This window comes from Diplotaxodon limnothrissa, linkage group LG12 (genome assembly GCF_057381915.1).
Source record: "Diplotaxodon limnothrissa isolate DT_005_m linkage group LG12, D_limnothrissa_male_GT1.1, whole genome shotgun sequence".
Classification (NCBI taxonomy): Eukaryota; Metazoa; Chordata; class Actinopteri; order Cichliformes; family Cichlidae; genus Diplotaxodon; species Diplotaxodon limnothrissa.
This window is the reverse complement of record NC_140607.1, coordinates 26220957-26244990: the sequence shown is the minus strand read 5'-3', so window position 1 is coordinate 26244990 and position 24034 is coordinate 26220957. Positions and strand designations below refer to the sequence as shown.

Here is a 24034-nt window from a genome sequence, read left to right as displayed (position 1 = left end):
AACTTGCTCGTGATCAGTCAATCAACTGCATGCAATTAGCAGCACTTGGCTGCTACCTACCCTCTTATTTCCCATGATTACCTTTCCATCCATTTTCTGCATTTTTGATGTCCCGAGACATAAATCCTTAGACTTCAGAAAGTATACTTTCTTTTTCACATCTGCATCTCTGCATCAACGACATGGATGATGATTTACTCTGACATATAAAAAGTTTATTATAGTTGTTCAGACATGTCTTATACATAAAGTGTTGAAATGTACATAAAGAGCTACAATCACTTTTTTTAATATTTACATGTCATTCTTGGACTACACCAAATGCCAGTGCTTTTTGTTCAAAGTGATTAACATTTAAAATCTCATTGCCTGTCAAGTATAACAAAAAGTAGCCTCGATACCATTTACAATACCAACAGTAACAAAGAAAAAATACACAAAAATAAAAAATGCATCACTGATAAAACAGGTCATAACATTTTGGAGCAATATTTACTGCAAGTTTACTGAGCAAATAAGTCAAACCCCTCATTCTGCTCATCGTGTGCTAAGATATTCCAGACAAGTTTACGAAGGTAAGAATTGTGCAGCGAAGTTATAAAAGAGAAGATCGCAGGGGCAGAGTTGGTTAGCCAACAACGGTTAAGTCCAGGATTCAGGTTCTTTTATCACATTTTGCGCCGCTTTACTGTACAACATAAAAACAAAGCATTCACAAATTAAAAGGAGAATGGATACCCTTGTTACAAGGGAGATAATGACAAACTTTACAAGTCTTTAAAATGGCCAAATGTCCTGCAATGGCTTAAGCATTACTGTGGTCAAACAACCACGGTGATCAAGCTTTATGAGAATCAAGCACTCTATCTTCTACTACTTCATAAACGTTGCTGACTAGTTTGCAGCACAAACGACTAGACTACTTTTCATAATAATTTACTATGGCTATGATAAGTATGATTTTTGGGAAGTCACTGATAAGCAGCATTTGTTAGCACTGAGATCTGCTGGACATTTTCAGATAAACTCACTCAAGATTTAGTGACAGTCGGGCCATCAATTCATGTCTGTCTTTAAGTAATCTACTGCCCATTCACTTCAATTATTCCTGTGCTGGTGAATAAATGCACAAATTTAGGCAAAGCTCAACATGTTGTACGATAATTTGACAGCTCTCAGTGCTAACTCAGTAGCATGTGCCCTCTAGTAATGCAGGCATTTGTTTAATCTCTGCAATGTCCTTTTGAAATATGAAAATATCTCCCCAGTTTCTTTTGACCGCTGGAGAAGGGAAACAAGAACAAAGTGCAAATAAAGTAACTAGTAGAAGACTTTCAGAAGGGAAAAGCATGGACGAAAAGATGGATCTTATATCTGGAAGAATAACTGCATTATTCCCTTCTCCCTTTTTTTAATATTAATGTTCCCTCTGGCACCCAAATCATTAGGAATACAGCTCCCTCTGCTGGTTATACTGAACAACATGTCCTTACTACATCTCATCAGAGCGGTGCTGCTGTAATATGACAGACGGAGGATTCCGGTCTATCCAGGCGTCCTTGGAAGCTTTTGCATTATATGCGACAGCAGACGCCACTACACCATTGATGGATCCTTCCTGTAATGCCCCGGCTGGCCCCTGCTTCATCTCTGCTGCCTGAGCAGGACTCGGGAAGTCTGCCGAAGAGTTGCTGTTGACGCCTGTTTCTGAATCAGGTTGTTCCACCCTCTCGTAGTCAGGAGTGTGATTCTTCTGACCGCCCGCAAAGATGGCTTTAACATTATCCACCTCTACTTGGTGAACTAACAAACCTTCTTTGGCCTCAGAGGAGGATACGGCATCTGTGCTTTCAGCTGGCAGTGATCGCAGGCTCCTGGAGACGACTGTTAGTCATGATTGAAAAGATCGTTTACAAAGGTTAGGCGACACTGCCGGAAATTTCATTTATGAAATCAGCTATCTTATTAACTAAAGCATGCATATCTTAAGGTACAGCAAGGATAGCTGAAATATAATAAAAGACAGACTTGATATTTATATACAACTCACTTGAGGAGGGCGTGTAGAGCTCCTTTGTTTGGGTGTTTCCACCAAACGGATTGACTGATGGGAAGATGATCAGACAGAAGGAGAGCAGGAAAACCTGAAAGTCCAATGAAAAAGTGAGAAAAATAGCAGAGCATGACAAAGACCTTCACACTGAGAAAAAAAAAAAAAGCCAATTTACCATAACACAAGTGCTGGTTGTGCTGGCCTTCATGGTTGACATCTTCACTATAGCCTGAAGTTTTCTCAGTTGTTCAATCAACGACCTGTTTATTTACAAAAACCAAACAAAAACAAGAGGACGTGTTCAATGTAACTGATTCAGAAGCTTGACCCGACTATGTAAAAACCCAGAAGCAAAGAAATGGCTTCTTACATGTTCTGTTTCTGAAGCATTTGGACTTTCTTCTGTAGTTCCAGGTTGTGTGCAGTGCAGATGGCCACCCTGTGACAGAAATCAATTCATCATTTAGCATTTATCAAGAATCAGACACACAAGTGTTTGCTCTATATTAAAAATCTTTTCTTCTCTTCTAATTTGATTTTAGTCAATTAGAGAATTTATTGACCATGATTTTATCTGGCCAAGAACAACAACAACACAAACAAGTCCTTGTCTACCATTATCAATAATACCATCCTGTCCTGCCATAAACGAATCAATATATTGATAAAAATCTTGAAGTTTAAAACAAGAGAGCTTAAAATGAAATACAGTGGAACCTCCACTTACGAAATGAATTTGTTCCCGAGGGTTTTTCGTAAGTCGAAGTACCCATCGCGCCTTTTGAGTGAACAATAGGCTATAGGCTAATTGCTAACTGCAACAACAATACGTCGTTCAAGTGGAACAGCGAAGCACAAGTACGAAAGCCGAGGGATTGTCACATGATTCGGAAGGCATTCTGGGCATTCTGGGCTCAGCCAATCAGAGCCAGCAGATTTTGTTACGTGGGCATTTTGCCGTAACACGGGCAGAAATATTGCCGTTAAGTGCCTTCGTAACTGGGGTATTCGTAAGTCGGGGTTCCACTGTAGTCAGTCAAAATATTTAGATAATTAAGATATTCTGAAACTGATTACAAAACAATGTAGCCACATCCTTGGAGTCAGTGACTATATAATAATAATAATAATATATATTAAAGATTATATTAAAGATTTTGATTTATCATTTGTATCTCACCTGTTTTCCAGTCCATCAACATACACCTTCTTCTTCTTGCGGCTCTCCTGAGCAGACTGCTTGTTGCGGATCTTCCTTCTGATCCTCTTCAAAGTCCTCTCCTCAGCCTGTTACGCAGAGCAGAGCAGGCTTTCAATCACCACGCTCACAAGACAGATGACGATGTGTATAAAACAGCTTTGAGCAGCTGTGCCACAGAAAGACCAATTTAATATGCACCCAACAAAGTAAGTATGTAACTAAAGAGATATCAAAAACACCTGAAGTGAAAATTACCTTAGTGAGGGGCATGTGTTGGGGAATGGTTACTCCTTCTTTTGCCAAAAGCCGCTTCTCCTCCTCAGTGAGCACAATCTCTTTAAACTGGAACTAAAGAAGGGAAATACAAAGTTTTTCTTTTAGAAATTTTCTGTGTTCTTATCTCGTTAACAACATGTGTCAAACATCACTGAAAACATCAAATACAGTCTCTTTGGTCTTCTGGTCTGGCATAAGAATAGCAAAAGAAACTGACCTGGTCTTCTTTGATGGACTCTGTTGTATCTTGTACCGAGTCCTCTATGGCCAAAGTGCAAGGCAGCTCACTGCTGACATCCTCCTCCATCGCCTCAGTCACAAGGTCATCTGTGAGAGGAAGACTAGTCATTTAAATCTTCCATCCCCCACAAATTCCACACAGACCACATCTCATGTTCCTTTTAAGAGATTTGAAATTCTAAGATAAAATAAAATGTTAAAGTTTCAGTAGTTCTTCAATAAATGATAAATACCCAGATCAATGAAGACATCTGTATCTGGCTTCTCTGCCCTCACACTCTGCAGCACGTCCATATCCCTCCCTCCGCTCTGCAGCAGAGAGTAGCTGTGATCTGCTTGGACTGTTAAGGCCTCAAAGCTTTCTGTTTGTGCCTCTGAATAAGTCACGGCAAGGTCGGAGTGCACCGGGCTCGGTTGGGAGTAGCTGGGACTGGGCACAACATCACTATCACTGCTATGAGGACTGGGGCATCCAACATGGTTGTTATTTCCAGCCCCGGAGCTGCTGTCGTCTGAAATGCCACTGTCGCTGCCCAGTGGAGAATGGGAGGGAGAGATGGTCTCCGTGTTGTCCTCTCCATCTAACAAGCTGGATAGAAAATCTTCAGTATCCATGTCTGGCAGCATCTGGGAGACAAAGGTGTGTTAAATTCTAAAGCAAACACACACACATACATATAAGACTGTTAGGCTTTAAGAAGCTGTATTACCATGTAGTACATCTGGTATTAAGACTCAAAGATGTTTATATTACTGCTTCCAAAGCATGACTCATTTTAGCACCTAGTTACTTCAGATAATGCATTAAACCGCCATCTAACCAATTTCACTAACAACATTAACTTCCTCTTACATCTTGTTCAGACAGCCATGACTCAATGAGCCCATTCCCATCAGGAAAGAAGGGCTCAGTGGATCCATTCTCTCCATCATGGAACAGCAGTCCAAACAGGTCTGCTCCATCCATGTCCGGAAGATCTTCTGCTATTGACATCTGCAGATAAACAACAAAATACAGAGGATAGCATATTTAATATCTGGTAATAATAACATTTTAATGTATATAGAAGTTATGCTGCTAAAACAGAAGTATAACATCACTGTCTGGAATATTGAGAACAGCAAAGTTCATAGTGTATTACAGTTCAGTTGTGCGATCACCTAGTTAGGAGTTTGGGTTAGGTTAACTGGTTCTAAATAGGCCACAGGTGTGAATGGTTATGTGTTAGCCCTGTGGCAGATTGGCAGCCTGTCAAGTGTGTACCCTGACCTCACCACTGAACTGGATAAGCAGAAGAAGGGAGTATGGATGGTTGGCTTTAATAGGATAAAATTCTATAGGATTTTATAAGTCTACTGGAATTTCTTTTATGATCCTAAAATGATTTTAAATTGAGGCTCAATTAATTCTACAATTGAATCATTATGTTTTCTAATGGATCAAACCGTTTTTAAATGACCCATGAATCTCTCTGTTATTGGGGGTTTGTAGCCACGTGACTTAGCTTGCTTATTAAAGTTCATGTCATTACTTCCCTTCCCTGATTGCTGTGTAAAAGTGCTGATACCCAACAAAATACTACGATTTTTATAACAGGTCAAAGTGCGCCTGATACATCAGCGTTGGTACATTGCACCGTGACGGTCCAGTAACCATCCACTGGATGCTGCTCTGTACTTTGCCTTAGCCTCCACGCGGAGACTGCAGGTGCATAGCTGTATTGAATGCATGTCAGCCGTGTAAGTATATGAAAAGCAGATGTAGTTCCCTGACAAGGGGCCGGTAACACGTATAGTAGCCTCTTATTGCATCAGCGCCACGGTTTTATCATGACCTCATCCTATAGTAAGCCCCGCCCCCCATGCCTTTGTCACGGGGTCTGAATGCAATATCAAGTGTCAAAATAAATAAGCTGCATAATTTTTAGTTTATCCAATATCGTGAAACGACTGTTTGAACGCTGCAGTTTGCCGAGGTTTTGAAAATGGCTGTGCGCCGAATGCAGGGTGCTGGTATTCAATAATATAAATAATACTACTAATAATTTTTTGATATTTATATTAGCCATTTTATACATGAACGAAATGACTTAGTTAAGCTAGAAGTTTGCGTAGGTGATTTTTTTTTTTGCTTATGAATTTAAGAAGCTCAAAAGTGTAATCATCGTCAAAAGGCAGGAAACGTCTTCTTAGGCCAACATCGAGGAATCAGCAGCATTCCGGTCTAGCATTAACATTAGCCTTATAATACTGTTATAATCTTTTTCTGCTGAGGGCGTGGTCCCCTGTATCATTAAAAACACAGGGAAACATCAACAACTGGTAAGATTGGCATTAATTTCCTTACCGTTTGATGGCAAGAGACGAAATACCATTCGAGTGAGTGCGTCCGAGTGTCTTTTGGTTACTCTACTCGTGTTTTTTCAGCTGCCGCTGTATACCGTCAGACCGCTTCCTACTGAAACCACCTTCCAACGAGGCAAAAATTGCGTCATCACGTAAAGGCGGAAATGAGTACGTGGTCTTCTTTGGTGTTTCTGGGAAATAGAGTTAGTTTTGTATCTCCGGTACGTGATAATTGCACTGCTTTCTTTAAGCTAATGTATGGATCATGTTATAAATAGACCAGGAATTATTATATAGAAAAATAAATAAATCTGGTAAATGTAAAATTCGGTGTTAAAAATAAATACAAATACATAACAAATAAATAACAATAAATAATAAATAGGTGCCAAAAGGTAAAAATATATAATTATAAATTAAATAAAAATTAATTAGCCAACAATGCATGTTAGCAACTTATTTTATAATGATATGAATTCACTGCGTATAATGTCTGTTTGGATTTACAGCTATAAAACACACACACACACACACACACTAAATAATTTTAACATCAAGAAGACGAAGCAGCATTTTTAGTTTTAAATTTATTTCATTCAGCACATTTGCATGGACACGGAATCATAAAAAGACAAATAGATTCAAACTCTTACCAGAATCGTTTCATTCAAAACTGAAATTTTATTTTGCCATGTGAACTACTAACTGTTAGTTGGTCTTCATAGCTTAATGTCATCTAGTGGATTTTTTCAGGCCACAGGGAAAATACCGAGGTCAGCCAGTCTAAGAACAGGGACATCTCATAGAGACGTATTATATAAGATGTAAAATCTCTACTTACTATCTCATCACAAGCATTAAGGAGTACAATGAAACCAGGCTGTCTGATTTCATAAACAGATGAAAAAAAAAAACTAAGGCATCGAGGAGAAGTGCAATTAAACATTTAAGACATAAACACATTTTGTGTAGATACTGCATGTTTCGCCACTTTTTCAACAAAATATTGTGGATTTATGTCTCTTCATAAAAAATAAGCTACAGTGATTCTCATAGGGCTTGTTGTTACAACACAACTAAGCGTAGGCCAAGTGTGAATTAGAAATATATGGCCTGCATGACCCAAATAATAAGTTCTGCATGCCATCTAATCATTGCTATGCTGACTTGGATAAATGAGATTTCAGAACATTTCAAATTTCTTGAGATTTCCTGTCCCTGCAAGAAAAAAAACAGACGAGGACAGCAGCAACATAGCTACAGAGACATAAGAAAAGACCAATTTTAGGACTTGAGTGGGGTTATATACCATAATTTCAATTTATACTACTGGACTGAAAATATTCTTGTTTTAATTTTTTATTTGTAATAAATCCATGCATCCAAGTCCATAACTTAATTAAATTTCCAGAGCAAAGAATTTTGTCACAGAATTGCACAGAGTTTAGATGTCTGCCGTAAACTGCGGTACACTTTTAGCCGTTCTTTTTTACTTGTTGCTGTGGGTCTGACTGCCTGTTTTACCACAGGAATGCTTTCGACAACCCGTCTCTTGTGAAAACGGTGTAGCAGAATCCGATAGACACCAGTGATGGAGCTCCTGCAGTCTTTGCCCTGGTTGTTCAGGATGTGCTCCGAGGTGATTCCCAGTGCCTCCAGCGAAGACTTTATCTCCATCTCTTCCTCAGTGAGATCTGATGGATCGCTCTCTGCGAGGTAGGATGGATCCAGTTTAAAGGGTTCCATGGCGTGCGGGAGGTCCACGGGGAGCAACCACTCGCAGCCCATCATCTGCTCCACTGTACAGCGGTCAGTTGGTATGGGTTGGAGGATTCCCCTGGTTAGCTTCTGGCATGCATCTGGCACCCAAGAGGGAATGATGTAGGCCCCATCCATGATGCATCGCTTTAGTTTGGCCACAGTGTCCGCCCTGAATGGCATTGTGCCTGTCACCATAAAAAACAACATCACCCCTAGGGCCCAGATGTCTACATAGATGCCAACATAATGCTCATCCCTAAAGAGTTCAGGTGCAGCGTATGGCGGAGAGCCACAGAATGTGTTGAGTGTCTCATCGCGGCGGCTCAGTGTGCTGAATCCGAAGTCCCCCACCTTCACGCAAGAGCCGTTGGTGTAGAAGACATTTTCTGCCTTCAGGTCACGGTGAATGATGTTATTTTCATGCTGTGGGAGAACAAAAAGAAGATCATATTATATGAGAATCAAAAATCTAACTATAGAGGAAGGACTGAGTGTTTGTCGTTATCTGTACTTCTACTTAAGTAAAGAAAGTCTGTACTTTTGCCACCTCTGTTCATGTAACCTGACACAGTGAAAACAGCAGCAGAAGCATCGCGTCTATCTCGAATTAAAAAAACATGTTTTGCTCCTTGTTACTTCTTGGATATTTCATCCTGATATCAAGAACAGATCTTTATTAATTATTTTGTCTAGTAGGAATTAGTTATGGCAGCTGCAACTATAGTTCCGTCGATCTGTGTCAGCATGTGAACTGCTCTTCCACATATTAAATATTCTAGTGAAATATTACAATGCAATATTTTTTTCTCATCTATTTTTATTCTTTGACAACCTGCAGATGGAGAGAGAATGAATGACTAAAATCTAAATGCGGTGCACATGAAAAGAGTGAAAGTGCTGGTTACAAGTAATGAATCATTACACAGCTATTGTGCAAACATTCAGCCCTGACAGAAATTGTCATATGAGATTTAATAGGTTAGAGGATTAGATGAACACACTGGCTTATTCAGGTCACCGTAGCAGCAGAGAACAGGCAGCACTATAGATGTCAAAGTTATACGACTATCAAGATTTTATATTATCAGACAATTTTAATATAAACGTAAATTCACTGACCATGTGTTTAACAGCAGAAAGAATCTGAGCAAAGACAAACTTGCTGTCAGTGTCAGAAAGCTTTCCTTCTGTAGTAATCTTGGTGTAGAGCTCCCCTCCGCCTGCGTACTCCATCACTAGGTGCAAACGTGACAAAGTCTCCACCACCTAAACACATACAGTGCAACTACATATGTTAGAATACATAAGCAGAAAAGTACTTGATGTCGGATAGATTTAATGATCAAAAAAAGCACAATGGCATTAGAAAGACACTTGAAAGTCCAAAATACCTCATAGAGGCGTATGATGTTGGGATGGTGTAGTTTTTCCATGCTAGAGATCTCCCTGGACAGCAGCCGCTGGGTCTTCTGATCCATCTTGGTCTTATCTAAGATCTTTATGGCCACTTTGTCTAGTGATGCAAAAGGAGACATTTGGTCACTGATTGCTGTACACATAATACATCTCGACACAGGGGGAAAAAAAAAAAAAAAGGTTGAGTTTTTAATCACTTTTCTAATAAATTTTAAATTAGTTGTTACATAAATCTTTTGTAGACTGATGATAGACACTGTAAGCCTGGTTCCACTTAGCAGTTCAAACAACACTCTGGTCTGGATAACTGAGATGAAAGTTTTGCTGATCCTGAACTAAATTTTCATGATTATATTCTTCCAGGGGGTCATATGATTTATTTTCTTAGACAGTCATAAATTACTCCAAGTCTCAGTAGATATGTAGGCTCACACCGAGGATGGCAAAGGGTTAAAAAAAATAAAAAATAAAAAAAGACTGGAATAGAGTGCTACATTAGCTGCGCTGTTAAAAATCAAAATTCAAATTTAAAAATGAATAAATAAATGCAGTTTTACAATGATCAAATGCACTCTGAATTTTGAAAAACTGATATCTTGGCTGTGTTCCGTTAAATGATTCATAGAGATGCATAAAGTAGACCTCAGGTAACTGAATACAGAAAAGTTCTTAAGTGGCAAAATGGTGTTGAGATATCTAATTGTTCTACAGTATGCATTATTAAGGCTGGCATTAGACTCTCTTTCAGCTGTGACATAGCTTTCAATAGGAGCATTTAAAATGCACTGCAGCTCATTTTGTGTTTTGACTAAATGACACCACTGACCTAAACATTGCGCACACACACAGAGAACCAGAGCCAGCCACAGAGTAAAAACGCACAAACCTTAAATGGTAAAAAAAAAAAAAAAAAAAATCCATGCATGAACACGCACACAAACACACACACGCAGACAGACAAACAAAGCTACACTAATTTTCCTCTGTCGTTGTAGCCTTTGATGAGGCATGCAGCAATTTTACCCGTCGCTAAGGAAACTGGAGATCTCTAATCAATCCATCTGTTCAAGGGCAGCAGACAGTCTGTCTCTTTGTGGCTGAATCAGCCCCCTGGCCAGGCACAAATCGCCATGTTAGTAAATTGCTATAAGCACACATTTGGTAGTGTTGCAGCCCATTAATGGAAACAGGTTATCACCCAACTTATTAAGTCTAATAAGAAGCCACCGTAATAAAAGGAAGCTTGTGCGTCGTGTTTTTTTTTTTTTATTCCAATGTGTTTAGGCGATGTTTTTATGCGACGCTGTGCAAATGTCTGTAAATATTGCCATTCGTTTCACAGTGGGGTTTACCTTTGGTGAGAGCATGAATTCCCAGCTTAACATGGGAGAAATTTCCACACCCGAGCTCTCCATGAATTTTGTAGAAGCCGATTCTTCTGCCCACTGTTAGCTCACGGACCAACCTGCCAGCAGTTTAGATAATAAAGCATTTAACACCAATTTTCACAATTTGGCAAGTAAAAAAAAGAAAAAGAAAAAAAAACCCACAATGAAAAATATAACAAGTAACTTACAATCACCATACCTTTCATCCTGGCACATATCCAGGTTCAGCCTTTCCAGGGGAGTGAGGCGGCGGACGGTGGCTCCTTCATCATCTGTGTTTATGTCAGAGCTGTCCTGCCGGCTCCAGCGGGCGTTCCTTTGGCTGCTACTAGTAGAGGCCACCGTGCTTCCAATGGAACCTCGGATCGAGTCTCCATGAGAATCCGCGCTCTTGACCCCAGTTACTGAGCTGGTCCCAGTGGTTCCTCCTGCTCCTGACCCCTTAGAGCCTGCTGTCTGAGTCCCAGCTTCAGCTCCGTCCGGGCTACTCTCAGAGGGGTAGACTGCAGTCATCCTGCAGGTGACACACAAGGCAGTCTGGGCTTAGTTCATAGCAGGAATTGATACAAGACTGGATACAGAATATGAAAGGAAAAAAAAAGTCGTTTTTAAAAAATAAATTTTTCTCAATACATTTTGAATACCCCGTTTTTCTTAACAGAATCACCTTCAAAGTAATTTTTTAAATGCCGATTAAACTCTTATGATAACTATAATGTTTGTGTCTCCAGTCCTAAAACTGTAAAATACATGTAATATATCATAAATGTGATGCCCACTTCAATATGTGCTCTATTTTTATTAGCAGATTAACAATAAATTTTAACTTTGCTGTGAGACTGTTTTGTTCCACACTTTTACAATATGTTCACAACAGCAATAATATTATTGCAGACATAATCTGCGTGACGTGAAATGAGAACGCGAAACGTATGCACGATAGTATCAATTTTGAATTTATGCTTATAGCCTACTATCCTGGTTCTGCTGTACTATGATGGATTCGATATGAAAACCGATAAAGCAAATTTGCATGCGACAGAAGCCTTGACTTACCTTTGAATGTGTGATCCTTTTCCATTTAGAAAGTAAGTCCTTTAGTGTTCTTGTCGAAATCTACCAAAGTCACATAGACAAGTGAGCCAATAAGCATGGTTTAACTTGGAAGACTGCTTTTCTACTAAATGAGTAAAAAAATCAGTGGGTCCAAGGCTCATGCTTCATCCAGAATTTCCAAAAATCTGCTGTAGCTTAAACTGTCCTTGCAGCTTGTAATCTGAAGGCTAAAGCACTTGTTGATATTTTAGTTTTCCTCACTTACGGATGTTCAGGAAAAGGTGACGATCACGTAGATAAGATAAAGGGGGAATTTAGGCTTACTGGAGTCTTTTTCTGAACAGGTCCGTGGGCTTTAATAGACTGCTTCGAGTCTCCAGGGTATAAATAGGCCACGGGGTGAGGAGGAGGGGAGAGGAGCTGGATAAGAGGGGGCAGGCTGGGGCAGAGGGGATGAACAGATGATAGTGTCAGGGTGCAGCCATGGAGTGGTTACCTGTAATGAAGGAAAAGACAGACATAAAAGTAAGCGTCTTCTATGTTATGTTTTCTGTCTATATCAAAGCTCATGACAGCCTCTTTTACTTTGGTGCCTTTTTTTGCTTAATGTTGGTTTACCTACCTAAGAACATGCATGCAGTATTCTACTCTCTATATGGATCAAGCGTCTCCAGAAAAAACACATTTGTTCTAGATTCCATCTTAAGTTTGTTTTTAAAAGGATAACACAAATGTACCTGTGCAGTATCTTCTTGAGAGCTTGTTAATGTGCGCAGAAGCTCCTACTTCGTCTGCTGTTTGACTCATGCTCCAAATGTGCTGCAGGCTGGGGTTGCTAGGAGAGCCAGAATAAACAAATCTGAGATACTCATTACTCTCTGCGATGAAGAAGACACTCACAACCTGAAATACCTGCATGACTAACCTTGATCATTTCATTGCAGTATGTCACACCTCCTGCTGTTTGTGTTTGATGTGGGGTGTGGGAGTGCAAAAGAGTGTAATTAGGTGATAACTGTGTACTGCTCTGGGAACACACGTCTAACAATGTCCCGTGAGATGGAAAAGAAAAGGCGAATCCGATTGGCAAGGCGCAAGTTAAATAAAATGTCTGTTTTACAGTGATTAATCTGGCAGATAAAATAACTTAATGACAGAATTTGGTGAATAGTAATTGGAGTAAATCTGGAGTTGTTTCAGAACTGCGCTATAAATAAACCTTGATTTCACCAAACTGAGTCCAAAAAATGGTTTTGTTTTAGATACTATATGTTATATCTAACCATGTATTATTTCAAAGCAAACTCAGGTGCATAATTTAGCAGCCCATCCATCCATACATACATACATAGAGTGCAGAATTATTAGGCAAATGAGTATTTTGTCCACATCATCCTCTTCATGCATGTTGTCTTACTCCAAGCTGTATAGGCTCGAAAGCCTACTACCAATTAAGCATATTAGGTGATGTGCATCCCTGTAATGAGAAGGGGTGTGGTCTAATGACATCAACACCCTATATCAGGTGTGCATAATTATTAGGCAACGTCCTTTCCTTTGGCAAAATGGGTCAAAAGAAGGACTTGACAGGCTCAGAAAAGTCAAAAATAGTGAGATATCTTGCAGAGGGATGCAGCAGTCTCAAAATTGCAAAGCTTCTGAAGCGTGATCATCGAACAATCAAGCGTTTCATTCAAAATAGTCAACAGGGTCGCAAGAAGCGTGTGGAAAAACCAAGGCGCAAAATAACTGCCCATGAACTGAGAAAAGTCAAGCGTGCAGCTGCCAAGATGCCACTTGCCACCAGTTTGGCCATATTTCAGAGCTGCAACATCACTGGAGTGCCCAAAAGCACAAGGTGTGCAATACTCAGACACATGGCCAAGGTAAGAAAGGCTGAAAGACGACCACCACTGAACAAGACACACAAGCTGAAACGTCAAGACTGGGCCAAGAAATATCTCAAGACTGGTTTTTCTAAGGTTTTATGGACTGATGAAATGAGAGTGAGTCTTGATGGGCCAGATGGACGGGCCCGTGGCTGGATTGGTAAAGGGCAGAGAGCTCCAGTCCGACTCAGACGCCAGCAAGGTGGAGGTGGAGTACTGGTTTGGGCTGGTATCATCAAAGATGAGCTTGTGGGGCCTTTTCGGGTTGAGGATGGAGTCAAGCTCAACTCCCAGTCCTACTGCCAGTTTCTGGAAGACACCTTCTTCAAGCAGTGGTACAGGAAGAAGTCTGCATCCTTCAAGAAAAACATGATTTTCATGCAGGACAATGCTCCATCACACGCGTCCAAGTACTCCACAGCGTGGCTGGCAAGAAAGGGTATAAAAGAAGAAAAACTAATGACATGGCCTCCTTGTTCACCTGATCTGAACCCCATTGAGAACCTGTGGTCCATCATCAAATGTGAGATTTACAAGGAGGGAAAACAGTGCACCTCTCTGAACAGTGTCTGGGAGGCTGTGGTTGCTGCTGCACGCAATGTTGATGGTAAACAGATCAAAACACTGACAGAATCCATGGATGGCAGGCTTTTGAGTGTCCTTGCAAAGAAAGGTGGCTATATTGGTCGCTGATTTGTTTTTGTTTTGTTTTTGAATGTCAGAAATGTATATTTGTGAATGTGGAGATGTTATATTGGTGTCACTGGTAAAAATAAATAATTGAAATGGGTATATATTTGTTTTTTGTTAAGTTGCCTAATAATTATACACAGTAATAGTCACCTGCACACACATATATCCCCCTAAAATAGCTAAAACTAAAAACAAACTAAAAACTACTTCCAAAAACATTCAGCTTTGATATTAATGAGTTTTTTGGGTTCATTGAGAACATGGTTGTTGTTCAGTAATAAAATTATTCCTCAAAAATACAACTTGCCTAATAATTCTGCACTCCCTGTATATATCTGAGAGAGACTCCAAACAATCAATTAACCAACAATAATTGATGAGGTTTCTTCCACTGTTAGCCAAAACAATAAATATATATATATATATATGAATGAGCCACAAATTCAAATTGGGTGTTAAATTTCTTTTGTTACAGCAACCATGGGCATAATACTTAGATTCAGTCTCACACACACCGGACTGGTCTCATACACTCACCAAGACTCCAATTATCCAGGTAAATCCACAATTTACACCTGTTTGACTGCTTTGTTTTGTTTTTAACAAAATCCCTGTATATCAACACTACGGCCCGATGGGCTTGGTGCATCTGAACAAACTAATAAACAATAAACTAATTAAACTGTGCCCAAAGAAAACATTTGTGCTGGCATAACAAATAGTAATAAGTCGTACGTAAAGGAAAGAACAGAAACGGTTAGTGTATCATGGAGCTTTCAAAGGCTCTCCATCAACTGTCCATATATTAAAATGAATGAATCTGTGTTGAAGGCTCGCCAGAGAATCAAAGCGGTTCTCTTTTGTGAGGCCTAGAGTCTTCCAGCTTTCAAACACCTTCCTGCCATGGAACCATGAATATCTGCGTATTGATCTAGGGCAGCCTAAAAGGACTTGCTAAGGGAGGAGAGACGCGCTTTATAGCACAAAGCAACATGTGCCGAATACATGCCTTTTATGTGAGTAAATAAAAACACTAAAGGACAGCCATGCATGAGATAAACTGGTTAACAATGAAGGAGAGCATGGAAAGTTTTGGTACCCCAATCACCATTATTACCAGTTTTTTGTCCAGACATTTTCTTTAAGGATATTCCTGAATGAACAGGATTGATTAATATGTCTGAATATATGCAAATACAGACATGTTTCCATTTCTTAACATTACAAACACTATAATAGTCTCAAACGTGATGTAATAATCAGGGAAACATTTGCCATATTGAGTAAAACAACTGGTAAACTACACTGGCTCTACTGATAGCAACTGAGTTTAGAGTATCTTCAGAAAAGGTCCATAAATGGGTATTTACTGAGAATGCTTTGTCCTCGGCTTCCACTGTATAACACATCTAGCAGGTTGCTTAGTGATGAACACTGACCAAACGTGTTTGTGTAGGGTTGAGGATTAGGCATTAACTGGATCTCCTCAAGGAAGAGAGTACACAGTGTCATATTTACAGTTGCACTGAGCCTGCGAGTACCCGTGCTAATCGTGTATATGAGCAGACTGAAAGACATAAACACACCAACACGTGCACAACAGCGGATTCATGAACCGTTCACGGTGGTGAATGCACTGGGATTCCACTCAGATTGCACTGAGGTACTGTTGCTGCAAAAAGTTGTTGAAAAATGAAATATTGCAATAAAAAAAATTATATTTTTGTCCATGTAACAAAGAAAGTTACTGATAATAAGAAAAACTAACAGACCTAAGGTGTTATGAGTTATTTTCATGTTATTTTCCTCATTGAGTTATTTGAGGAAGTAATGCTAAATATTTTAAATTCTAAATTAGTTGCATTCCCCATACAGTTAATGCTATGACTTAATATTGAATGCAATCTTCACTTGTTTGAAGCACCAAATGTAAAAAACAAATAATAGAAACGTATGAAAGTGTATAAGACTGCAAACAGCTGGGCGTTCATAAGCAAACACAATCAGCTCTGCCAAGTGTGAGTCCTTCTTTACTCACCAGACAGCCAGTCACTTGTCTCAAGATCCCTAAAGGGAAGAAGTAGGGTCTGCCGGCTGCTGATCACTCTGCTAGCATCAGCAGCCTCTTCAGACGCTCCAACAACAGAAAACACAAGAGCCCATCCACAGCAGCTGTGGATCAAGATTTACTTGCTCTTTCCATCTGTTATGGTTCCTATTGCAAAAATGCCTGTTTGTGTCTTTACTTAAGAAGGGTACAAAGCTGCTGTATGAAAAAGAGTTCCTCCTCTCTGAAAAACCCCTCACTTTGCTTTCCATTCATTCAGTTCACCCGCGCTTGTATCTCATTTTCTCTCATTGAGTGCACATGCACATTAACAGACTCTTTCCTCGGACAGGCACATGCACGTGAAAGCATACACATGTGCAGACAGCGAGCTCACCCCACACAAAGCTCCCCAGTGTGTTAACAGAGGCGCACAGCTGACAAGAGTGAAAAGCTCAACAGTGAAAGAGTTTCAACAATGGGGACCATGGGCCCTAGGAACAGAGAAGCAGGCCTCTCTGGAATCTATGGGGCAAATATTTCACAATTCAAAAAAAAAAAAAAAGAAAGAAAGGAAAAGAAAACCAGAGTGACCTCTAAATCCCTTTCCTCTGACGCACATTTACACACACAGTCCAAAGCACAGTGGCAGAGGCTTCAAAGGATACACAGCAACTTATTACAAGGAAATAACTTTGACAAAGTTGCTTTGCAAAGACGCTGCTTAATTGGTTTCCGCATATACTTTTCTGCTCCTGTGATTAAATGCTAAAAATGTTTTTCTTTTTTCTTGTTATGCAGCATGACTCACCTGAGCTACTATTCCCTAAGCCTGGCAATACACAGCACTGTGCAGATTCAAGTACATCTTGGTGAGCAACAGAGCCTTAACCAAAGTCAACATGACATCATTAGAGGGGAACACAATAACAGGACAATGCTGCGGACAACATATCCTGCATCTGGTGCTTCAAATCTAAATTCTATTCGGTCGTTAATGTTTCTGGCTTTAAAGAGCCGTCTGAGTTTGCATGTTATTCACTGTCAGCACATCAAAGAGGCGTGCATCAAAGAAAGACACATGAAGCACAATGTTTCATGTTCACTGACTGAATGATCATGAAAAGAAATATAATTTTAGAACTTTTTTTGCTTCAAGTGGAGATAAAATTAACTCAAGAAGGCTATTTTCCTCCTTTTGCCTTTATAAGATAGAAAAATGTTTAAGTGTGCAAAACACAGCATAATGCAGTGTAGATTACTTTCTTAACTTTTCACATCTTCCATGTATTTGCTCCTTGGGGCAAACCAAAAAGTCAAAAAGTATTACTTATTAATTTCATATCATTTCCTTATGACATGACAGGAGGGAAGATTTTAAATTATTAATGCAGGAAAACCAGTAGAGCAGGCTATAAGGAAGCAAAGCAGTGCTCCCAAGCCTTTACCACAGAGGGAGATGATGATGTAAAAGGTGAATTTGGGGGAAATGACTGGCATTCGTCATAACATACTGGTAAAAACCAACAGGTGTTAGAGCCAGACTTTATTCATTCCGAGCCCGATGTAATCGAGCCCGGTCAAAAGCGGTATGAGAAGTTGAACAGAGTTTAGGTGGATCTCCAGTTAAGTGTTGCATTTTGTAGGTTTCATGCATAAATGTGCAACCCCCAACAAGCGGGGTTGGTGGCTTTAACTTTGAATGCATGTGCATACGTGACAGAATTAAAAAAAACAAAACAACAACAACAAAAAAAACAAGTAAAACGAAAAGATTAAAGTCCAGTGCAGTAAAATCTGGGTCCACTGTAGGGGCTCTAGCCAACCACCCTCAGAGAAAACGAGATAAAGCTCTGCTGGGTCGCCAGAACTGAGGTTTCTTTTTTTTTTTAAATGCATCTTTGTTGGCAACGTTTTCAAACAACACCCACTTATCGAGGAAACATTTTAAACAGCATTAGCTAATGACTGAGTATTTACGTTCAATGATAGCGATATCTACAAGCAGCAGGCCAGTTCTCATTTACCCAAGGCTTATGATCATAAGAATAGCGTAACAAAAACCCAAAAGAACGGATATGCTGCATGTGAGAATCGGTCTTACTTGGGTGAGCATCTTCATGGGCCCGTGGCGACAATGTATACCGACCTTGCTCCCAAATCCATCCTCTCCCGTACCCGGTGACATTGAGCTCACCGGCTCTGCTGCAGCTTTCTCTCTGTTGTGAAGGAAATCCGCTGAACGAGCGGGTGAACCGACGAATCAACTGCGTCTCTAGGAGTCCGCCGTCTATCTCGTAACCAATAAGAGCCGAGAATTAGGACCACTTCACTCAGTACTTCAGGAGCTGTCCCGGGCATGCGGCGATACACAACAGGTAACCTAACCTGCGCGTCACGCCCCGTGCTAGCTGTACAGGCTATTAACGCTGCAGGGGTTCAAGTCAGGGTCAGGAGACCTACGTGGGCTGTCCAGATTAATGAACACGCAAACAGAAATTTAAAAATGTAGATTTAAATGAAAACAAAAATAGAAAATTCTTTAGTTTGTGCAGGAGACAATTAAAATTTCCAATTTCATTGTTTTCCAATTTCATTGTACTACTGTACTATGTATGACTGTGCAATGACAATAAAGAGTTATCTTATCTTATCTTAAAACGTTTTTCATGTCCACAGATACCTACAAACACACACATATATATATATATATATATATTTGCCTTCGGGACACACTAGTTGTCGTTCATTTAAAAACGAATGCTTAATTAAAATAAACTAAACATTTGACGTTTTAGAGTCTTCACTTCAGAAGGCCAAAAACTACAATGAAACTGCAGTAACTTTCTTTGCTTAAAACAAATACTTACCAACATCTTTATTGTGCTCTGTGGATAACCTGTGCAAAAGGTACAAGTTAAAAAAAACAAAACAATATATATGGTACAGGTATGTATCCATGATACAAAATAAATAAAAGGATAAATTGGTAAATGGCCTGGCCTGTATTTATATAGCGCTTTACTAGTCCCTAAGGACCCCAAAGCGCTTTACATATCCAGTCATCCACCCATTCACACACATTCACACACTGGTGATGGTAAGCTACATTGTAGCCACAGCTGCCCTGGGGCGCACTGACAGAGGCGAGGCTGCCGGACACTGGCACCACCAGGCCCTCTGACCACCACCAGTAGGCAACGGGTGAAGTGTCTTGCCCAAGGACACAACAACCGAGACTGTCCAAGCCGGGGCTCGAGCCGGCAACCTTCCGATTACAAGGCGAACTCCCAACTCTTGAGCCATGAATTTTCTAGCACAATCACATCCAGCAGATATGCAACTCCATTATCCTTTTATTTTAATGTTTATTTATTTATTGGGTTTGTCTTGGTGGATAAATCTGATTGGATAAAGGAGCAGCTGTGTTTACCTGCTAATGGATGTATATAAGGCAATATGCATGTATGCACCATACACCTGGTGTGTATTACTGAACTCTTTGAAATTGCACTAATTGAAATGCTTTTTTAATTTTGTGTTTCCGTTGTTGTTGTTTTTTAAAACAGTGTTAATTTTTTAATCTTCAAGATCTAAGTATAAAGCTGGAGAACTAGCCCACTCTTGAAACCGGTTTTATTTCATAGCTGATTTTCCCCCTACAAACCACCAAAAGTTAATAAAATAAACATCATTATTAACAACAAGAGAAATCTGCAGCATATGAGCTGCAGCAACATCTGGGTCAATTTATCATAGAACGTGACCCAAGTTAAAAAAAAAAAAAAACAAACATTTGAAGAAAAACACAAAAATGAATTGATGGAGGACTGCCGACATCGAGAATATGGCATACGATGGCAAACAGCACCTACAGCAAGACAATGGTAACTCTGTCCATAGCAGTGAAGGCGGTGGGAACTGACATTCAACATAACAGACATCAGGACGTACTGAGGTGGCATGCGGCTTCTCACATGCAGAGATGTGTACCAAAAATAAAATGTCCATTGGAGGAGAATAAAGCTGTTAGGGACTAAGAGTGTCCAGCAGTTCATTAAAGACTCTTTTTCACATTCTCATACAACCGCTGCATGTTCTGCTTCCTCAACATTCACCATCTCTCCCTCCATCTGTACTTCCACCTGAGAGTTCACCACGTGCTGCCCGTCAACTTCAGTTGTGGTCACGTGTACAACCTGGATCTGCACTCCAGCCTGTTTTAATCTTTCCATGTCCTCCTCACACATCTCTGCCACCCCTCCATCCTCCATTACAACCGTGGCAGTCTCTTCCATCTCCATCACATCTACAGGCTCCACTGTGACGTGTTCAACCTGAATGCCGTCTTCCAACAGGACAGTTTCGGCTCCCTCTATGTTCTGTGCTGCTATGGTGAGAGCAGCGGTTGCAGCAGAGTCAGTAATGACCAGTTCGTCGTTTAACTTATCCTCGATGGAATGGACCTCTTTGAGGTGTGCCTTCAGCTCTTTCGGCTGGGTGAACCACATGTCACACATGGTGCAATGGTTGGGCTTGACTCCGGTGTGGCTCACAAGGTGGTCTTTGAACTGGTCCCAGCTGTTGAACACACTACTGCAGACCTGAAGAAGGTGGAGAGCAAAAGAAGAGGTCATGATCATAGCACAGTAATATAGGGAGTAAAGTGATACAACAAATTACAATACAACAATACAACAGTATGTACCGGGACTTTTACTTTGAAAACTGACACGAGTTTCAGTGCTGCCCCATTGAACAACTTTCCGAATCCCTTCAGTGAGAACCTGATGGCCCTGATTGAGGACAAACTGTACCTGGCATTCATAGAGTTTCTTCCGTCCCTTCTTGGCTCCCGCCCCATTCTGACAGGCTGCCATATGGCACTTCAGTGTGCTATTCCGTGCAAATCGCTCATGACAATCTGGACACTCGTAAGGTTTTTCGCCTAAAAATGGGCACAAAAGACAGACATGTGTCTCAATGTCAGAAACACAAAAACAAATCTACTGGACAACTATGATAACTTATGTTTAGTTGCCATACCTTTGTACTTTTCATTATAAACAAAGTGAGTTCAAACAGTGTGAAATTTTCACCTGTGTGCTTTCGCAAGTGCTCCTTAAAGTGTCCGAAGTGGTCAAAGTGCTTCTTGCAGTATTCACAAACATGCACTTTCTTTTGGGGTTTCTGGTTTCGAGACAGTTCCTCGGCATCAAAGTGAAATGTGCTGATGTGCTGCTTCAAGGCACCCTCTCGTGTGTAAGCTTTACCACAGTGGTTACACACGTGGGGCTTCTCCAGCGAGCCCAAGTGTGTTTTCAAGTGCTGTTTAAGATGGTAGTACAGCTTGAAGCTGCGGTCACACTTGTTGCAACGGAACATGTTGTCTGCTTGAGAAATCTGGACCTCGACAATCTCGACATTCTCCAGCACCTTGGAGGCAGTCACCGTTTCCTCATGATACACAACCTCATGCTAAGAAAAAACACAGAAAGAAAAAAAACAAAACAAAACCTCTGAGTTAATTATTTCATGCGTATCAGTTTAACAGTAGAAATCAGAAAAAATGTGCATTTCAGCTTTTATACCTCTTCTATTCCTCCTTTCTTGATCACCTGTATTGTTGGTTGCCCTTGCTGGTATTTGCTAGTTATGTCAGCAAGAAGAGCCAAAGCAGAATCATCTGATGCAGCTTGAGCATTCTTTGCCGCATCAACCACTTCCTCCAGCCCCGACTCCTCCACCTCAATGGGCCCTTCACCTATAACTTCAATCTGCACCTGCAGAACAGGGAAAATATTCAGCCTTAACAACTAAATATAGGACATCAAGCTGACTATAAAAGTGCACTGCAAGCATGCTGACCTGCTCCCCTTCCACTGAGGGTAGGGTTTCTGTAATCACATTCGACGTCTCAGCAATTTTCCTCTTTTTTCCTTTGCTCCTTGCTGTCAATGAAGAGCTTTCATTCATTCTACAAAAGAGGATCATTAAGAGGTCAAATGTTATTCTATTTATTTTTAAGTGAAATCTGGTCAATTCTAAAGCCAAAAGTGATGAGTTCTCACTTATTGTTGAGCGCTTTGATGGCTTCCTGCATCTGTAAATACTCAGCTGCTTTCCAGACATCATATGCCTCTTCTTCACCAGCTACAGCTAGTGTGGCTGTGTATGTGAACTCCATCAGCTGACGAAAGGCAGTGTTGCTCACACCTGTTAAAATATGACAGTAAAAGCAGTGGTGAGTAAAAGCTGATCGTGTGTAACAAAATATCTGTCTATCAGCAGCAAGTCCCAGCTTGGAAGACAGCAATTCTTACAACAAACTTGGAATACTTACATTAAATATAATGCAAAATCTCTTTCTGACACCAATTTAATTTTTGAATGTCTGCATTTTTCATAGTCAGGGATGTACTTTCATATGTTCCTATCACTTAGAAAAATATTCTACATAGCTCTACTACCAAGAGGTGAGAGTGTAATGGTCAAACTATTAAAAAACAAACAAACTGAAAACTGTAAATCAAGCAAGCAAAGTTAAAGCAAGCAATAAGACTGACTGATAAATCAGCTGTCAAACACTAACCAGTATAATCTATATTAAGGATATATTATAGCCAGTATGCAAAGGAGTTCTTAAATAATGTTTCCAAGTGTTTCCACTATAAAGTTTGCCCACCAGAGAGCTAAACCATAAACTGCAATAAACTGTAATGTGTCCTCTCAGAAGGCATCTAAGTCATGAATTAAAAACAAACAAACTAAAACATAAATCTGACATCAAGCTCAATACTATTATACAATTTGTTAAGTTCTCAAACAGCAATCTTCTCATTTTTCTCATAATCCACTATGGCTCAAGCTATGATCAAGAGTACTTATTTGGATTAAGGAAGGGAAGGAGGGAAAAAAGCTTTAGTAAAAGTTGAGTTAAAATCATTCGATTTTGTAAAACCACATTTACTCTAAACTACTGTATTAATAGTGACAGCGAAATTCATCTATAGGTGGAACAGTCTCTCTGGACATATTCTTCCTGTTATGACACAATGTAGTCCCGCAAGTATAACTAACACACTACATACCTTCTATCTCCACCAGTGGCTCTTGGGTATAATCCTGAAAAAACTTGTGGAAAAATTGACTGCATGCTGCCAACACTGCTTTATGGGCTCTGAACTGGTGTCCTGGAAAAGACATGAAAAATGGAAATTAGTGTTGCCTCAGAATTTAACGTTAAACTTATAAAGATTACTTACACCAAATGCCTGTTTACCATCCACTATCAAGGTAATATCTGTAAACTGATCCAGCTGTCGCTGTTCGTTAAGTTTGTCCATCATGACTTTGTAATGTGCTGGGTACTCGCTGCCCACAGTGGCCTCCACTTCCACCTCCACCTCCGCTGCCATTATTGTCTGATCTGTCTTCTGTAGGAAGAGAGGAAGATATATATATATATATATATATATATACACAACATGATCAACCTTGCTCGTTGTTACAATTTTACCACACAAATCTTTCTCGCAGCCTTATTTAAATATTATTAATTACATACTGGCATTTAATGAAGGTTCTTTTAAGTTACTTAATGTTATTAGTAACAGCTGTGTTTCCCTACTATTATATAGAAACGACTGCTCATTGTTTATGCATTAC

At 40.0% G+C, this 24034-nt stretch overlaps 3 protein-coding genes across 3 annotated transcripts; all 3 read right to left on the bottom strand.

Annotated features, from left to right (window-relative positions):
• Nucleotides 1-329: 329 nt before the first annotated feature.
• On the bottom strand, nucleotides 330-6222 carry creb3l3l (cAMP responsive element binding protein 3-like 3 like). The gene is made up of 10 exons (XM_085368440.1): nucleotides 6118-6222; nucleotides 4624-4764; nucleotides 4004-4397; nucleotides 3748-3857; nucleotides 3510-3602; nucleotides 3234-3340; nucleotides 2424-2492; nucleotides 2229-2313; nucleotides 2051-2144; nucleotides 330-1884 (listed from the first exon to the last, which is right to left on the bottom strand). Exons 2-10 carry the CDS (start codon nucleotides 4762-4764, stop codon nucleotides 1493-1495), a joined length of 1485 nt encoding a protein of 494 aa, XP_085224566.1. The 5' UTR covers nucleotides 6118-6222; the 3' UTR covers nucleotides 330-1492.
• A 1319-nt stretch (nucleotides 6223-7541) lies between these two features.
• Nucleotides 7542-11194, bottom strand: nim1ka (NIM1 serine/threonine protein kinase a). The gene is made up of 5 exons (XM_085368439.1): nucleotides 10881-11194; nucleotides 10646-10758; nucleotides 9269-9390; nucleotides 8997-9143; nucleotides 7542-8300 (listed from the first exon to the last, which is right to left on the bottom strand). Exons 1-5 carry the CDS (start codon nucleotides 11192-11194, stop codon nucleotides 7542-7544), a joined length of 1455 nt encoding a protein of 484 aa, XP_085224565.1.
• Nucleotides 11195-20196: 9002 nt separating this feature from the next.
• zbtb35 (zinc finger and BTB domain containing 35) lies at nucleotides 20197-23784 on the bottom strand. The gene is made up of 8 exons (XM_085368438.1): nucleotides 23649-23784; nucleotides 23458-23559; nucleotides 22438-22582; nucleotides 22235-22343; nucleotides 21958-22149; nucleotides 21466-21844; nucleotides 21184-21314; nucleotides 20197-20970 (listed from the first exon to the last, which is right to left on the bottom strand). Exons 1-8 carry the CDS (start codon nucleotides 23782-23784, stop codon nucleotides 20446-20448), a joined length of 1719 nt encoding a protein of 572 aa, XP_085224564.1. The 3' UTR covers nucleotides 20197-20445.
• Nucleotides 23785-24034: the final 250 nt, after the last annotated feature.

Bases quoted from the DNA above. Each gene is read 5' to 3' on its own strand.
- creb3l3l (XM_085368440.1), bottom strand. From the start codon at position 4,764: ATGTCAATAGCAGAAGATCTTCCGGACATGGATGGAGCAGACCTGTTT. The intron at 2,493-3,233 runs GTGAGATACAAA...TTTCTGTCACAG, and splicing joins GTTGATGGACTGGAAAACAG to GGTGGCCATCTGCACTGCAC. The intron at 2,145-2,228 runs GTAAATTGGCTT...TTGGACTTTCAG, and splicing joins CAACCAGCACTTGTGTTATG to GTTTTCCTGCTCTCCTTCTG.
- nim1ka (XM_085368439.1), bottom strand. From the start codon at position 11,194: ATGACTGCAGTCTACCCCTCTGAGAGTAGCCCGGACGGAGCTGAAGCT. The intron at 9,391-10,645 runs GTAAACCCCACT...TTGCATCACTAG, and splicing joins AATTCATGCTCTCACCAAAG to ACAAAGTGGCCATAAAGATC. The intron at 9,144-9,268 runs GTATTTTGGACT...GTATGTGTTTAG, and splicing joins ACATCATACGCCTCTATGAG to GTGGTGGAGACTTTGTCACG.
- zbtb35 (XM_085368438.1), bottom strand. From the start codon at position 23,784: ATGGCAGCGGAGGTGGAGGTGGAAGTGGAGGCCACTGTGGGCAGCGAG. The intron at 23,560-23,648 runs GTAAACAGGCAT...TGTCTTTTCCAG, and splicing joins TATTACCTTGATAGTGGATG to GACACCAGTTCAGAGCCCAT. The intron at 21,845-21,957 runs GTATAAAAGCTG...GTTTTTTCTTAG, and splicing joins AGAAAGGAGGAATAGAAGAG to CATGAGGTTGTGTATCATGA.